At 31.5% G+C, this 18,383-nt stretch overlaps 1 protein-coding gene across 1 annotated transcript in view; it reads right to left on the reverse strand.

Moving 5' to 3' along the window:
* LOC129234662 (protein lifeguard 1-like) overlaps positions 1–18,383 on the reverse strand; it is a 90,104-nt gene that overhangs the window by 21,615 nt on the left and 50,106 nt on the right. The window contains exons 6-9 of the mRNA XM_054868704.1: positions 17,513–17,563; positions 16,907–16,946; positions 6,000–6,037; positions 5,781–5,868 (exon numbers count right to left, since the gene is read on the reverse strand). Coding sequence (XP_054724679.1) covers positions 5,781–5,868; positions 6,000–6,037; positions 16,907–16,946; positions 17,513–17,563 — 217 coding nt within the window. The remainder of the gene's footprint in view (positions 1–5,780; positions 5,869–5,999; positions 6,038–16,906; positions 16,947–17,512; positions 17,564–18,383) is intronic.

An 18,383-nucleotide genomic window follows, 5' to 3' on the forward strand; every position in this document is an offset into this window, starting at 1 on the left:
AGAGCATTAGAATTCCTCTTTTTCTGTATTCTATCGCCTGACTTAAGATCTTTATTTTCTAAAACATTCAACAAATTAAGATAAACTCTGATAAATTTAATAATAAAGTCCTTAGGAGTGATGCAATCGAACTCGCATGCAACTGAATTGCTTTTTTTTTTTTTTTTTGAGTGGGTGTGGCAAAACTAAGAATGTGAAATTTTGCTGCTACAAAATATGAAACATAAGAAGTGTTGAAAGTAAAAGAAAATTCAAAATAAGGGATGTCTAGGCAGTAAAATCACATCGAAAAAAATGACAAGCGGCTGCGACACAAGTGGATGCAATGAGATTTCAAAATTCGGATTTGATTTTTGAATCGTTTAATTTTCCACTTTTAATAGCTCTTATGTGCTATACTGTTAAATCACTCAAGATTTCTAATGCTCCTTTAACTACTGTTCCTTTCTCTTTGTCCAAGACATTTTTCCATGACTTGAAATAAATTTCAATGACTTTCAATGAAAATTTCAATTTTCCATGACTTTTCCAGGTTTGAAATTCTGTTATTTTTTTTCCATGACTTTCCAGGATTTCCATGACCCGTACGAACCCTGTCTGTAAGGGGGGGGGGGGGCTCAGCATCCTCCAGTATGAGAGCTAAATTGTTAAATTTTAGTGTTTCGGGAGCAGAATGTAGAAATATTTAACATCTATGCCTAACTTTGGAGAGTTTATAAAAACAAAACTTTAAAGTTTGGCGCAAGCTGGCACAAATTTCACCAATTTAGGAGCAGAATATAGCAGGATTTCAAAATGGGAGCAGTTGGGCACAATTGGAGTATTTTCCAGCCCTGAGATTTCAATAATCAGGTAAATAAAAAATTAGCTTAGTGTTTTTCAGCAGTTTTAGGCATCAAAACAAAAAGGAAAAAGTGAAGAAAAAAACCTGAGTTGTAGCTAGTGATGTGCACCGGGTAAATACCCAGCGGGTAGGTAAAGATTTTTTGGGTAAAAACCCAAAAACTGGGTATTTTACAAAAAAAATGCAAAAAGTGAAAGAGAATTTTTTAAATAAAATCTAAATATGAAATAATTGATAAAACTGATACATACATATGTATTACACAGTTTATAGTAGTTTTTATTGAAAGACTTGATGAAATTATGAAAGAAACATATCGTAAACCAAAGAATCTTTCTTTTCAATGTTATAATTGGAGAAGTATAAGCAATTCAATGATGAACTTCAGGATTTCAAAATCACAATCTAGGTTAGTCATATCCAAAAAAAAAGAAAAGAAAGGAAGAATGAGAGATGTTTGGAAAAATAAACTGCAAAGTTATTAAAACTATGTTATTTATTTATTTTATTGCTGTTTAAGTGATAACGTGGCAAATATAGAAACAATTTTCACATTAATAAGCAAAAAAAAAAAAGTCAAAATATTGTTTTCTTTTGCCTTGCTCATTTGCATATTCTCCCCAGTACTTCATGATGAAAATTTATTCAAACAGGGTTCATACACTTTTGGTTAAAAAAAGTTCCCTGACTTTTCCAGGTTTTCCAGGTTGTTTTTTAGAAAATTCCAGGTTACTCGCTTCATTAAAAATTTAAGTTTAAATAGCAATATTTTCAAAATAATTAAAATTGTTTAAAGTTGCAATGCAGAAGAACTGAAACTTCTCCCCTTAGATTAAAAAAAAAAAACTTAGATTTTTTTCCTTTGTTTTCTCTGTCAAAATTTTAAGTTTTTTTTAAACATTTTGTTCAAAATTGTTCTAATTTGTTCACTATTTGTTGAAAACAGAGTACTTTCAACTTATTTTAGGGTTTTTTTGATGTCACGCGTAATATTATAGCGTTTTGCTGTAGTCCTGCAGCAACCTTTTAGCATCTGCTTTTGGTTTATAATACTTTTTATTTTCTTATAAGTAGGTTACACAAAACATATTGAGCAAAATGCAAAGCTAAATTTTAGTATAAATATGGTTAACTTGTTGCATCAATTGGCATACCATGTAATGCATAGTAACAAAAATCAACATCCGCCGATCATAGGCCAATGCCAATAATCTTTTTTTTTTTTTTTTTTTTTTTTTTTTTTTTCACATATTAAAGGACGCTTACATTAAAATTTCAAATTTTCTTTTCCAGAAAGTATTAGTTAATTTTCAAAAATTCACAACTTTTTGCACATTTTAATGTTATTTTCAATGTTACTCATTGATATAAACATCCAATTCTGTTTCTGGAAGTTTAAGTCTATTTCCATTGTGCAAACGATCAAATATGGCGACAAAGTGAAAAATTTAAAATAATATGTGGATTTTTGGATTTGTAGTATAAAAGTAGTAATAAATAATTAATAATCCTTAAAAGGATACAATAAAAGAAAAATAATCAGTATTTAGCAAATAAGAGTCTAAATCAATTAAAACAAAAAAATGTTATAAAGATTAAATTTTGCATTTTTCCAGAAAATAATTACAAATTATCCGGAAAAAAGGCACAATTTGTGTTGTTTTCAATAGTTTGCATTGCAATTAACATCCAATGCCGTTTTCGGGAACTTAGGCACTTAAAAAGTCTTGTGTACTTCCATCTTGGGAATGACCAAATATGGCGGCTATGCCCAAAAATAAGAAATAACTTTTTTAATTTGTCGCATGAAGACAATTAAAAAATAATTAATCTTCATGAAACTACATTTCATTGAAAAGTTTTTATCACATTTGCGTCCGAGGCAGTCAGGATAAGATTAAGTTTTAAGAACAAAATTTTTTATTTCTCAAGAAAATTATTTTAAATAACAATAGAAAAACAATTTGAAGACCATTTTTTGTTATTTTCATCAGTTTTCAATTAAAGAAAACATCCAATTCTGCTTTGTTTCTAAACTTAGGCATTTTAGGATCGTATCTACATCCATCTTGTGAATGACCAAAGATGGCGACTGCGTTTCACACGTAGCTGAAATGATTTTCCGATCAAAAAAAAAAAAACTATTTTCCCCGATCGATCTTCCCATCTACAGGTTGTGCTTCCGAAGCAGTAAATTGTCTTCTCTCCTTTTGAGTTTGTACATAATTGCTGTTCACCTGATTTTTTTTTTCCCTTGGGAACTACTGAGAGCCAAAAATGGCGGCTGCTGAAGATTTTTTGGGTCGCCACTTTTTTCATTGCTTTAAAATTGTTACAATTTTTTTTAAATACATCGATAAAAATGAAGATTAGATCTCATAAAACCAAATTTTCTGGGGAAAAATTGGGAAAAGAAAAATTTTGGGGACACATTTGGAAAATTCCCTGACATTTTTGACTATGTCATTTTCCATGATAACTCCAAGTTTTCCCGGAGCGTACGAACCCTGAACCGAATAGAATGTAGTGGCAACCCATCTAAAACTTTAGGCAGTAGAAAGAAATGCGTTCCCCTCACTGACTCCATGCAAGAAAATCTTCGATCTTTTGGCGCATTTTTCGTTGTGAAAAAAAAAAAAAAAAAAAAACGTTCATTTCTCGATCGCAGTTTTTAAGTGCAAACGTCTGTTTAGATAAAAATTTACAATTTTTTTCGTGAAATCACAATAAAAACGAAGACTAGATCTCATGGTAGTTAATTCCTTGGGAAAAAAATGGAAAAAAAAATTTTTGGAGGACAAAATTTGAAAACTCCCTGACTTTTCCCTGACATTTTTGACAGTGTCATTTTCCCTGACAATTCCCGGTTTTCCCGGAATTCCCGGAGCGTACGAACCCTGTCAAACTATTTTCAATACACGAAATTAGTGATGTAGGATGGGAAGGTAAATATTGTTTTGGGTATTTATCTGAAGGCAGGGTAAATCCCCTAGTAATTGCACATTTTGCAAAAAAAATTAGGTGGTATAAAAAGGTGATGATTTTCTTTTTAAAACATAAAACGTAAAATGAAACATTAAAAATATAAAAATTTAATTTATCATTATATTTTTTTAATTAAAGGAATGATTTAGAAAAAAAATTCAATGAAAGCCTACCTAGGATGTTGTCTTTAAACGTGTTTTACTCAAAACTTTAAAATGTTCACTTACACCCCTTTGCTTCTCACTGCCTCAATTGATGTTTGCTTTTTTTGGTAACCAGTTTTTACTTTTTGTAGAACGGTTTTTTACATCTGAAATTTCGCTATCAACATTGATTAGACATATCCAACACATTAAATGTGAATATCATATTAGATTGCTAAGTTGTGTTTCACACAATAATTCTCTAAATATGTGGTCAAAATACAATTTTTGGATAAAAATTTATTGTTTTGCATATGGTTTATATAAATATACACAGTGAAATACATACATAAAAGTATTTTAGTTTAATATAAATTTTTAAAATAAATACCCGGGTAAATACCCATTTTGGGTATTTACCTGGGTATATACCCTGGGTATTTACCCCTAAAAATAAATACCCGGGTAATTTACATCACTAGTTGTAGCACACAGAATTTATTTTTTTCTGTGATAGGATGGGGCAATGGGGGGGGGGGGATTCAACTTAAAAATGGAAAACACATCTGCACAAATTAGCAGTTAATGGTCAATACTTTCAACTAGGTTCGTACGGGTCATGGAAATCCTGGAAAGTCGTGGGGGAAAAAAAAGCAAATTTTAAACCTGGAAAATTGAAATTTTAAGTCTAAGTCATGGAAATTTATTTCCAGTCATGGAAAAAAGTTCTGGGAAAAAGTAACAGTAGCTAAAAAGAGCATTAGAAATCTTGAGTGATTTAGTATTGCACCATGAAAGCTATTTAAACTGAAAAATTGAACGATCTCAAAAAACATTGCATCCAAGTTCGTTTCCATCACTCCCAAATCTTTATTTTAAAATTTATCAGCGTTTATCTCAATTTGTTGAAGGTTTTGGACAATCTTTAGTTAGGCGATAGAATACAGAAATAGGGGAATTCTAATGCTCAAAAACAGTAGTGCCCAATATACGGCTCGCAAAACTAATCCATGCGACCCACTGGTACGTTTAGTGTCATTATATTGAAACATGTTCTGAAATTTCTGAACCTATTAATTTATATACACTTGAAAATGTACAAATAAGTAAACAAGTACATTTAAATCAAAATATTTATTTACTATGAAATGTTTTTATTTTTACTTTTTTAAATAAATATCTGGTTAAGAAACATGAATTTACTAAAGAATGGCTTTATTTTAAAGAACCAAAAAATTGTCAAGTTGACACTAAAAGACAACTTTTGAAGCAAATTTATTGAAACTTAGTACTGATTCATTCAACCTTTTACCCAATCATTATCATTCTGCCTGTTTATAGCAAAAATAGTCGACATTTAAGCATCATTCACTGTAGTTTTACTTAACTTAAACTTATATGATGAAAACAGGCAAGAATTATTCAGTTTTTTAGGTGTATGCTGATAATTTTTTCCATCAGGTAGTGGCATTCACATAGAAGTTTTCCTAATGCTCATTTCCAAAAAAAAAAAAAGGGCAAGATTGATATTATATAGTACTATTCTCTTCATGTAACAAGGTCATGAAAATTTTTATGAAGTCAAGAAAAAGTCCTGGAAAAGACATGGAATTTTTTCATCCAAATAGAGTATGAAACCTGTTTCAAAAATATAAAAAGATACCCTTTCTCTTTTGGAAAGATTCACGGATTCTTAATCACTACAATTAAGTTTTAATCAAGTCAAAGATCATGAAACAAAACATCAACCGAAGCATCAATTTGTATATATTGAAAACACTGAAAAAAAAAAAAAAATGTATACATACTTTGGTATGAAACGAGAAGAGAGATACAGCTAAGCAGACACCAGCGCAAATGCCAACAGCCATCAGAACTACTTCAGTATCATAAAAGCTGTGAAGAATATTTCAAGTATACTTTTACATTTAATGTAAAATCACATTTGATCAGAAAATAATAACAATAAATTTAAGAACTATAAACTATTCAATAAGTTTTAAGTGATTATCAAAATATGAATTTACCTCGACATTGTTCCTAACATGTAACTCATGGACATTGTCTAAAGGAAAAAAATTTTTTAGAAATATGAAACATGAAAATAAATTTAAATAAACATGTACATGAATGTGCAGCAAATATGAAAGTTTTAAAAGTTTAAACAGGGGTTTAATTTGACAAATTATTCAAAAACAGTAAGGTGCGAGCAAGTAAATATCAGAAATCAACCAAACTATTCATGCTGTTAATATCAAAACAATAAAATAGCGAGAACTGAGGGCACAGGAGAACAAATTAATATGATAGAACAGCAGTATAGAATCCAATAGTAGAAATATGAGTTTGAAACTGGTTTATAGAGATAAGCAGAAAGATGCAATTATGTGTAGCGGTTAATTTATCACTTGTCATGCAATATGCTAAAGCCTACTTGAGCAGAAAGGTAATTTTATTGTGCAAATGAAATTCTAAGTTTTGTTTTTATTAAATACAAATTTTTTATATTTTTCCATACAATAAAATACCATAAAAAGATACAGTTAAGAAACAATTATGGTACACTGTAGGGGTGCGACTTCGATGTTTTGGTTTCAATGTTGATGTTTTTGCATTTTGATTGAAAATTATAAAATTTACTCCAATTTTCTCGCTAATTAAGTTTACTTATGGACTTGCCAAAAAAAAAAAATCATTTTTTTTGCACCCATTTTATAAGATCAATTTTTCTGTGTAGAGGATGATTTTCAGGGAAATCACTACAAGATAGTAAAAGATTAACTAGAAAGTGAGGAAAAGGTCAAAGCTATTGGAAGAACCTAACACTGATAGTCTGGTACCAGAACTTGCAGTTTATTTCAAGGCCCCAGTTCTTAAACTAAAAGGATATCCTATACGTTACTAGGGTGAAAATTATAACTGGTAAGAGAGAGCTGGTAAAAGTTGCTTTAAAGTATTTGATAGTGATGGCAATTTCTGTTCCATCCGAAAGAGATGTTTCTCTGACTAGTGGGATAGTCTGTGAAAAGAGAAATGCGCTTCTGGTAGACTAAGTAAACAAACTTCTTTTTCTCCAAACTGTCAACACCAATATTCGGGGTTACTTATCGACTTCCCCCAACAAGTCGTCCCTCTATTACTTACAATTTATGTTTAATTATTAACTAACAGTACAACACATATTTCTTGCTCTTAAAAATAATTTTTAGAATTAATTTTGTATTTTTTAAATAATTAGCACAACTTTTTCTCATCATTAAACTGACGGTAGAGGATGTATTGTACGGATGTACAATACATCCCCTACACGTAGAGGATGACAGATGGATCAAAAGGAATCTAAGATTTTTCTTAGATTCCTTTTTGATGTAAATTTACTTTTAGTTTCATTCAGTTTGAAAATATTTCCTTATTACTATAACTAGTTGTATTAATCGGTGCTTGTCTTATTATCAATTTTTGCCCTACTATAGTACCAAGACATTGCGAAATTATTCTTATTAAATTATATTTATGATTTGAGGTTCAGTATTTTCAATATATTCGTCGGATACGTATTCTTTTGTATTGCTTAAATTAGTGTAGTATATTCAAAAATGTATTTTATACATTAATAAAATGATCGATGTTTTAAAACATCGATGTTTTTTGGTCGATGTATCAATACCATCAATGTTTTAATTTCTAACATCGATGTTTTGCCATCGATGTCGCACCTCTAGTACACTGCAGAGTTTGTTGACATATATATAAGTATATATATACGATATTTATTTTTTACATATCAAGATATTTTGATATTTTTGATATTTATTTTTTCAACTATGGTATTTTCAATATAAAATTATATTAATCATAATAACATTGCTTATTTATTATCAAAATTATCAGTAATGTAACAATTTTAATTCATATTAAAAGTGCCTAGTTAAACACTAAACGGTTGTCAGAAAAAGGAAAATGTCTTAATTACTGTGCATCAATAAATGCATATTTTTTTTCTGAATCATATAATTGTGTAAAACTAGCTAACAGAAGATAAACAAGTAAAATGGCTGATGCTAAATTAACTTTATAATTGATAAAAATGTTCAATGAAAAGGTAGATATAAATAATGAAAAAAAACCCTTAATTTTATATTTGCATATTGTAATAACAATGTAAGAAAATATAAAGTAATTTAAGGATGCAGTTACTATTTTGAAGACATACCATGATATTTCAAACCCTGATATCCCGCCTGCCTACAAATAAAAGCAAGTGAGGAATTGAACTTCACACAGGGGCTGTCTACAAATGATGTCACATTTAGAAGGGGTGCCGGGGGGGGGGGGGGCATAAACAGAAATTTTGTGGCTGTCACAAATGACTTTTATCCTCCATACTTTTTATCCCTACGTCCCTAAATATGTTTCACCCCTCATTTTAAAAGTCTTAAACTCCTTACAGGCTTGGGCCCAGGCATCCCTTCCCCCCCCCCCATGCAGGGGTCATAAAATTGTGATCGTTTGGACATTACATATTTAGATAAGCATATGAGGCAGTGAGAAGCAAAGGGATGCAAGTGGCAAAATTTAAAAAATGGAGATAACCAGTACAAATAGTAGAGGAACCTCCCTTCCATCTTGGAGCAAGAGATAGTACCAGTAGCCCTGGTAAAGTATTTTTTATTAAGTTTATTTTTAAAAATTTATTTTTATTTTTTTATTTATTTATGATTATTATTTTTTTTCATTGACATCACACACATACACATAAACTAAATAAATAACTAAAATAAAAACAGAATAAAATAAAATTAAACAATAATTTAAATTTAAAATAAATCAATAAATAAATTTAAATAAATAAAATTTTAAAAAATTAAAAATTTCCCCCAAAAATATTTTTGGCATAACTTGCACCATATCCCCCCCCCCCTTGTTACTCAAAACTTGAAATTGTCCACTTACATCCCTTTGCTTCTAACTGCCTCATTTGTTCATGAAAAATAGCATGACATATGACATAGGGAAATGAGGTGAGGAGGAAGTATGACACTTTGTGACAAAGGGGAGGGAGGTCAAAAGTGCAGAAAAAAATTGTGATATTTATAGACAGTCCCCATAGAGCATGGGTTTCTTAATTTTTTTTCAGCAAACCCCTTTAACAGACCATTATTAAATGTGTACTCCTGTCACAGTGGCGTAGCAAGAAATGTTGGGGAAGGTCATATGACATGTTTTGAAATTAAAGGTCGAAAAATGCAATGTTAGGCCCTTTGCAAGTTGTTAAGTATAGTATCATGATTTTAATACCAACAATTTTGATCAGTACAATTTTAAAATTAATCATTTTTAATATCAAGTTACGTGGTTTGTTTTCTCTATATTGCCAACCTGCTAAAACTAAAAACATAAATACGTGACATGAACTTTTTAAGGGAAATAAAAAGGATTAAAATATTTTCTACAGAAATAAATAAATAATTAAATTCAGTTCAAATGTATCCATTCGCTGAGGCTTGACAATAGTTCTTGACGATCTTCTTACCAGGTTTTCCGCGAATGTTTGCTGGACATTTGTTTTATGAACCATTTGTTCTGGCATGCTTGAATGTTCTTTATTTATTGCTTGATTTGATTCCTTAGCCAAAGTCGATGGATAAATATCTTCCACTGATCTTATTTGTGAAGAACTATACTGTTCTGATTTGTCTGTACGAATGTAAAATCTATTTCTGCGATAAACTCCACCATTCTTCCTTTTAATAACATAAGACTGAGAATTATGATTAGATTGAATGACAGTTCCTTGCTTCCACAGCTTGTTTGGCATTTTACGAAACCATACCTTTGCCTAATCATGAAGAATTGGCAACTCTTTTCCATGTATGTTTGCATATTTATTTTGTGCTTTCTGTTGTTTCTTTAAAGATTCTTGTTCTTTCTTTAATGGGAAGTTTGGTCATATTTTCTCTGGATGAGATGGCAAAAGGGATCAAAGTCGTCTACTCATCAACAACTCTGAGGGAGAAGGAAGATCAGAAGATGGTTGGGTTCTGGAGTCTAACAAGATCGTATATGTCTTTTCCATCTTGTGCTGCTTTTATCAGTGATTTTTTTATTGTCTGAACTGCTCTTTAAACCTGTCCATTGGCCCTAGGAAAGTATGGCGACGTGATGAAATGATTTATGCTCCATTCCATGCAAAAAATTTCTACACACTCTGAGTCAAATGGTGGACCTCCATCACTCACGAGCTCCTCCGGAATGCCATGTCTGGAGAAAATAGATTTAAAGATAGTAGTTACGTTTTGTGCACTGTTATGCTTTACTGACTGAACTTCCACATATTTTGAAAAACAATCAATCAATAAAATGTATTGTCGACCTTGCAAATGAAAAAAATCACAGCCCACTTTTTGCCATGGCCTTTCAGGTTCAAGCAGAGTTTCTCTTTGATTGTTACGTTGATGTTCCTGACAAATTTTACATCTGTTAATAAGGTTTTCTACATCAATATTCATGGAAGGCCAGTAAAAGTATTCTTTTGCCTTCATTTTACAAGCAACTACACCTCTGTGAGTTAAGTGCAACTTATTTAATTTAGTATTTCTGATCTTGAAGCTTGTGGCACAACTAACCGTTGACCATAACAAATAATTCCTTCTTCTGTTGAGTATAACTCATCTCTACAATGCCAGTAAGGTTGGGCGAGTTTCTTAGTACTTTGTTTATCATCCCACCCATTTTTATGTGATACAAAACATCTTGTAATTCTTCAGCATTTAAAGTAGTTTTTGCAATATCTTTCCATTTGCTTGGTGAAGCCTGAGTTAGAATATTTATTTTTACACTTGCTTCTGTCTCTTCTTCATTTTCAAATTTTTTTTCTTTTAATTGAGCTCTGGAAAGTGTATCAGCAATAAGTAATAATTTTCCTGAGACGTACTGAAGCTTGATATCATATCTGTTAAGTCTAAGGAGCATTCGTTGAAGCCTAGGTGATATAGTATCATACTGCTTCTCTTTTAATCCGATCAATGATTTGGGATCAGTCTGGACGATCACTGGTTTTCCATAAGTATAGTAGTTAAAATGTTCTAAACCATAGATTACAGCAAGCAACTCTTTTTCAATCTGGGCATATCGTTGTTGTGTCACACTTAGTGATGCAGATCCATATGCTACAGGTCTACTGTCTTGCAGCAGAATGGCTCCAAGTCCATTGCGACTTCATCTACAGATACTGTCACAGCTTTATTTTCATTAAAATATTGTAAGCATTGAACTTGTACTAGAGCTTTTTTGATTTTCTCAAAATCTTGTTGAATATTTGTATCCCATGTCCACTTTCTATCTTTCTCCAACAGTTCGCTTAAAGAATGGGTTAAACTCGAGAGGTGAGAAGTAAATTTTGATAAATATGTCACCATACCAAGGAATCTTTGCAACTCTTCACAGCCTTGTGGTGCTGGAAAGTCAACAACGGCTTTTACTTTTTTAATATCTAGTTCTATTCCTTTGTCAGATAAAGTATGACCTAAATAATTAACTGACCACTTTGCAAGTTGGGTCTTATTGATAATGAATTTCAAATTGGCTTCCCTAGCTCGCATTAAAACTTTATGCAATAATTTGCAGTGCTTTTCAATGGGCGATGAACTTAGAGCAATACCATCAAAATATGGGTTTACTTTTGGCATATCATCAAAAGTTTCTTCCATAGCTCTCTGAAATTCCTCGGCAGCGTTATTAAGGCCAAATGGCAGAACTAAATACCTGTATCTTCCCCATGGGATTGTAAATGTGGTTAAGAATGACAATTCTGTATCCAGTGGTAGTTGCCAAAAGCCATTCTTTACATCTAAAAGCATAAATATTTTACTTTCTTGTAGTCATGTAATAAGGCTGTCATTTGTTGGTATCGGGTTGTGAGGTCGTAAGATAGCTTCATTTAGTGGTCTTGAGTCCAGACCAGGGGCGGCAAATAGGGCAAATAGGGGGGTCAAGGGGGGGCGGTCGCACCTCCAAGTTTTTTGAACAGAATGATAGAAAATGGATAAATTCAATTTAGGTAAATCAGTAATCAATGTGCATTAAAAAAACGCATTGGTTCTCAGTAACTATTTTAATAAAACTCGACACATTCCCAGACTAGAAAAAGTGTTTCCGTTATTTAGATGATGACTTAGAAACTCATGAAGTATTTTCCGGCCTTTTTAGAACATAGAAAACTGATAGAGAACCATGGTTAATTTTGACTAAAAAGGACATTTCCTCATATAGGCTAAATATTTCATACTTGTGTGCCAAGTGTATCGATGGTATGTCCAATATGAGAGGCTCATACAAAGTGGTGTGGCTGCATGGTTTTCACAAGAAAATTCCTTGATATTTTACCTTCACTTTTACGCTCATTTTTTAAGTGTATATTTATTTAATGACTGTTCACCGCTTTCTTCTGCTAGAAACACGTTTCAGCTGCTCATGCATCATATGCTTTCATAGAAACTTCTTAAAAATGCATGTGGTTATTGAATTTAAAAAAACATATCAACAAATACCTTTTATGGGGCTCTATAATTATGCAATCTCGGAGTGACACAAGATGGTTTTCAAGAGTTAAAACGATAAAAACATATCTCCGTAACTTCAAAGCAGTTATTTGACGACTGGAAGAATTATTGCAAAATGATTCCTTCAATGGTGGAAAAGCTCATGCCCTTTAGCATGTATGACTTCATTTGAATTTTTATTCAATTTGTTTGTATTGAGAAAAGTTTTTGAAAAAGTTCACCCTATCAAAACATCTTCAACCGGCTACCCTTAATATTCTAACTATTCAAACCACAGTTCAACCAAAAAAAAAAAAAAGACAAAAATCCACATGATGATGAGAAGTCAAACATTGATTTTTTAATATTTGTATGATGTATTAGATTCAGTTTTAAATGAAATTAACACCAGATTTGATGATAATTATTTTTCTGTATGGTTGACTCTATATTATCTGGATTGGATTTCAAAAACAAAAAATAAAATGTTTCAATTATGAGTAAAATTTTTAGCATGAAGCAAGAAAAATTACGAGCAATAAACTGACAGATCGGTTATCACATTAGAGACTGGAATTTCGTCCTTGTTATGAACTCATCATCAGTCTCGAATCGTGAAAATGATGAAAAATTAAGCCCCCTCACAATTTTTGAAATTGCCTGGGTGATATTGAAGAGCAAGATATAAAAAGTGTTTTCATACATAACTTTATTACTTCAATTATTTTTTAACTATTCCAATCAGCTCAACTAGTAGAGAAAGTTTTTTTTATGTCTCAGGAGGTTAGAGAATTATTTCTGAAGCACAATGGGCAAAAAGAAAAAAAAAATTTCTATTTAGCTGTACTGGCAAAACAGCACGACACTGGGCACTGATAGATTAGTAACACGATTCCCTGCTCTTCTGAACTCCAAAATTCATGCAATAAAACTTTTCCAAAAAGTAGAAACAATTTCGAGATGTTTTGTATGATAAGTTATTAAAAAATGAATCAAAATTTTAATTGTTTCTAAACACTAATTTTTATTCATATTAACCGATTTTATGACCACTTAATGTTAGCTAATGTGTGTTTGGGACCACACTGTTGCAATACATATTTAAGAAACTTGACCCCCCAAATGAAATGCTGAAACGCCGCACCTGGTCCACACAGATGCGCAACTTTTTGGCTGTATTGACAACAATGCTCTTCACCCACTCTGTTGGTTCTTCCACTTTTGTAATAATTCCTGAATCTATCATATTTTTCAGTTCTTCTTTAACTTTATCATGCAAAGCAAGAGGTATTTTGCGGGGTGCTGCTATGTGAGGGGTGTAATGATATTTCAGTTTTATTTTTACTGAAGAGTGAACAGTTTAAATGACCAACTCCTGTAAATACATCAGAAAATTGGTTCAAAAGCTCCTCTTTAGTTTCACCTAAATAGCTCACAGGTCTCAGTACATTATCAAGTCTTTGAATAAGGCCTAATTCCTCACAAGCTTTGAGGCCTAATATTGGACTTGAATCCAAAGAGGTAACTAAAAATTTGAGAATCTTATTCATTTTCGCTGTTTTACATCTAAGTACACATTCACTAAGAATCGGCACAATACTATCGCTGTAGTCAAGTACAGGTGTTTTAATTTTCTTCACCAATGGACTTTTCAACCCCCTTTAATATCTCGCAATTTGGAATGACATTAACTTGAGCTCCCGTGTCCAATGTGACTTCATTTCCATTTAAGTCTAATTTGTGAAGCAGTACATTTCTTGATTTTCCTTCTTCCAGAATATTTACATATTTCAACTATCCTAAGTACACATTTCCTAAATAAGAGTCACTAGTTTTCTCTACAGTATTAACACTTGGCAAATGTTGTCTATTATTTAATTTTATTCGGCACACTTGGGACCAATGATTATTTCCGCCACAGTTTCGGCACTTATTGCCAAATGCAGGATATCTTCTTGGTGCATGATTTTTTCCACAATTTTTCCACAGAAATCGAGTTTTTGTGAATACATGAAATTTTCCTTGTATTTTACATCAGCCAAATTAATTTTCTCAACTTTCTAACCCATTTCTGCCGCTTGCAATTAATTTTGCTCGGCTGTTTTACATTCAGCCACGATTTCATAGAGTTTTCTTATTTTTGTAAGTTTCCCGAATCAATCGTTCTTATAACAATTTATCATCAAGACCTTGGATTATTTTATCATTAAGCATTCGATCTGAAAGTTCACCATAGTTGCAACGTGAACAGTAATCCACAAATTTTTCTTCACTTTTCTGGCTTATTTCCAGGAATTTGAAAGAGGCATAAACTTCATTCACATAATCTTCAAAGTATTTGTCAAATTCCGTCAAAATTTGTTGCAATGTTACTTGTTTGATCCACTGTTAGGCGTAATGTTGAAAGTTCGTTACTGCTTCTTCAATTCGTCACAAACATGTGGAATAAGGGCCGTTTTCGTGTTTTCAGATTCTTTACCATATTTTAATGCTTCTACATAAAAGTTAAAATCTTCTCGCCAATGGCGCCAAGCCTCAGATGGATTTGAGCCGGAATGAAAAGCTGCTATTGTTGGAAGATTTGTAGACATTTTTTTTTAAACTCCCAGAGTTAGATTTTACAAATAAAAGGACTAATGAAAAGCACATTTTGCTCCTAGTACTGGCTACGTGAGTACTTTATACTCTGACACCATGTTAAGTATTGTATCATGATTTTATTACCAAAAATTCTGATCAGTACAATTTTAAAATTATCATTTCTAATATCAAGTAATGTGGTTTGTTTTCTCGATGTGGCCAACCTGCTAAAACTTAAATACATAACACAAGTGGGTTCACATGTATAATTTTGTTGTTTCTTGGGGAGCGGGGGAGCATATAGTTTCTTGGGAAATTAAATTTCAGTAAAATAACCATTGCTAATTAGAAGGAAACATTTTTATTTAAAAAACATTAGGTAGGTAAGATTACAGGGCTGAACTTTATTTAGAATTTCTGGTGTACAAAATCAAATTGAAGAGACACAAGTCAATCTGTATTTAAATAAAACAAAGAAAATATGTGTGTGTATGTTCCCTATACCACAGCTTACGTCAGATCTCTATCAAATTTGGCCGGGAGGTATTTGGGCATCGGAGAAGGAACGTAGGGGGGGGGGGGGGTTTGAACGCTAAAAAGAACCAAATCATTTGGCTTTTAATTTTAGGGCCCGAAAATGGCATTAAATGGCTCTTTCTACCCGAAATAATTATCCGATCAGTTCAATTAAAACGCCATTCAAAAGCTGGCAAAAAAAAAAAAAAAAAAAAAAAACACCATACAGTTTATTTATTTTTTTCAAATTTCAAAAAAAAAAAAAAAGCTGTAAAATCACTGGGAAAAAATTAAGGAGCTCTTTTAACCCTAATAGAACTCTACTTTCATGTCGGAAAACTATCGTTTGCGCTATCTCATTTTAACTTAGCATGTGACTAATAAAATTTTGTTTTTGCTTTGAGATAAAACTTTCTCCTTTTAAGTATCACCTGGCAATTTATCTTCTTTTTTATTCCAGGATTTTAGGAATATTTATGGAGGTTGCGTTTAATCTATTTGGGAATTTTTGATTAGCCGTTTTCTTTCTTTAAGAATGATTATTTTGACGGGAAGTTTTACAGTATTTTTTTTTTTTTTTTTCATTTTTGGTATCAGGAGTCGAATGTCAAGTCGGTTTCCTTACTTAGTTTTTGTGGTCGCATAGTTGAAAAATATGGATACATAAAAGGTTGTAGCAAATGGATGCACAGGGTTTGCTTTTTAAACCAGTGGTTGGTATTTTTTGTTTTCAAATGCAAAAGCATATTTTAAGACATTTATCATTTTTATTTATTATTTTTTAAATTGGGAGCAGATCCTCCTACTAAAGGTTGGTGGACCCCCAGGGGTTTGCATACCACAATTTGGGAAGCAGTGCCATAAAGAATTAGACACTTGATTTCAGATTCTTGCAGAAAGCAGGCTCCTTCCCCTTATCTTTATTATTTTGTTAACACTTTGGGATTAAAGAATATATGCATTATATCTTGAATCTTGCACCTAGTCTTTCTTGAAGTTTTGTCAAACTGTGTGAAGTTTGCTGTTGGTATGGTTTCGGTTTTTACTCTTGCTTGTAAAATTATTATGTTATGTATCTGTCGTGTTTCATGTTGCAGAAAAATAAAATAAATGTTTGTGTGCTTGAATCGCATCTTTACATTTATTGCTAAACACAACAGTACATAGATTTAATTTTAAAGCTAAGCTATTCATGTAACTGGTTAAATCTACAATGCATCTTTACTTGAATGATTTTCAATATAAAAAACCATCTAAGAAAATGATACACAGTTAATAAACTTAGACAAAATACTTACAAATATAGAGAGAAGAATCATATTTGTAGGATATTTCCTCCTAGAAATTGAAAATAATAAATAAATAAATTTAATAATGATACTAATAAAAATAGCTAAGAACTTTTTGTTCATTCAATGTCCTTCAGCATACAAATAAAGTTCTAAAAGAAGTTATTACTTTTCATTGGTTTAATTTTATGTTTTAAATGAATTACTGCAATAAATGCAGCCAGACGAAAAGCAAGAGCTCTTTTATGATGAGGAAAACTGATATAAAACAGTGTTCAAAACTCAGATAAAAATGCTTCTTAAGATTATAGAGAGTCAACAGTATTAATGTTTTTTTTTTTACAGAATCTTAAACACTGACACCTTGTTTTCCAACATTTTATAGTTTATTTCTCAGCTGATGAAACAACAATATCAAGCAATTTTTAATCAACCTTAAAATAGAAAATATATTTTTAAACAGTCATTTTTTTTTTTTTTTGCCCAAACTAAAAAAAATGGCTGTCTGGTTATAACAAATGTTCTATTCTATTAGATATACCTACCCTCTCCCCCCTTTTTTTATAACAAGATCAGAAATAGACAAAATTCTAATTCAGTAACATTTTATCTTACCTTAGATTGCCACAGCAAGCAAGAGCTATATATACTCCAATAAATATAGCACTACAAAGGAAAGAAACTTGAAGTGAAATATATACTTATACATATATTAAAAAAAGAGTAATGTTAATCTTTACTAATAATAAAGTTCAAAGTCTCTCTGTCAGGATGTCTGGATCTCTGTGACGCGCTTAGACCGTTCGGCCGATTTTCATGAAATTTGGCACAAAGTTTGTAGCATAAAGGTGTGCACTTCGAAGCGATTTTTCGAAAAATTTGATTTTGTTCTTTTTCTATTTCAATTTTAAGAACATTTTCCGGAGCAAAATTATCATAAGATGGATGAGTAAATTACGAAATTATCATGACAGAGAATGGGAGAGCGAATGAACATAGCCGATAGGCGAGAAATTCATCATCCATTGTTTGTAAATATACAGGCGATCTAAATGACCTTTTAATTTTTTACTAGGGGCAAAGTCGTGCAGGTACCACTAGTTCAAAATAAGAACTTAAAACACAAGTTAGCGAAAATTGATTGCATACAACTAGCAGGGTTGCCACGAAAGTTCGAGAATGAAATTCCCCGACATTTCCAGGTTTTCCAGTCGATTTTAGAAAAAAATTCCAGGTTAATCAATGTTGACTTACATTATTTAATAGCAAAACAATATAATGTTTACTGTAAATAAACCTACTTTATAAACCAAATAATGCTTTAAAATATTACCAATAATTGCTATCAAAATTTGGGTTCAATGAAGACAAACTTAAAATTAAATTACAAATGCTTTGGAAGAATTTGAAAGAACAGATATTTCCAATTAGTAATACTTTTATTTTTAAATCTCTGCAACTGAATTGCACATAAGTGTGTTTCCCT

Source organism: Uloborus diversus, chromosome 1 (genome assembly GCF_026930045.1).
Source record: "Uloborus diversus isolate 005 chromosome 1, Udiv.v.3.1, whole genome shotgun sequence".
In the NCBI taxonomy this organism is placed as follows: Eukaryota; Metazoa; Arthropoda; class Arachnida; order Araneae; family Uloboridae; genus Uloborus; species Uloborus diversus.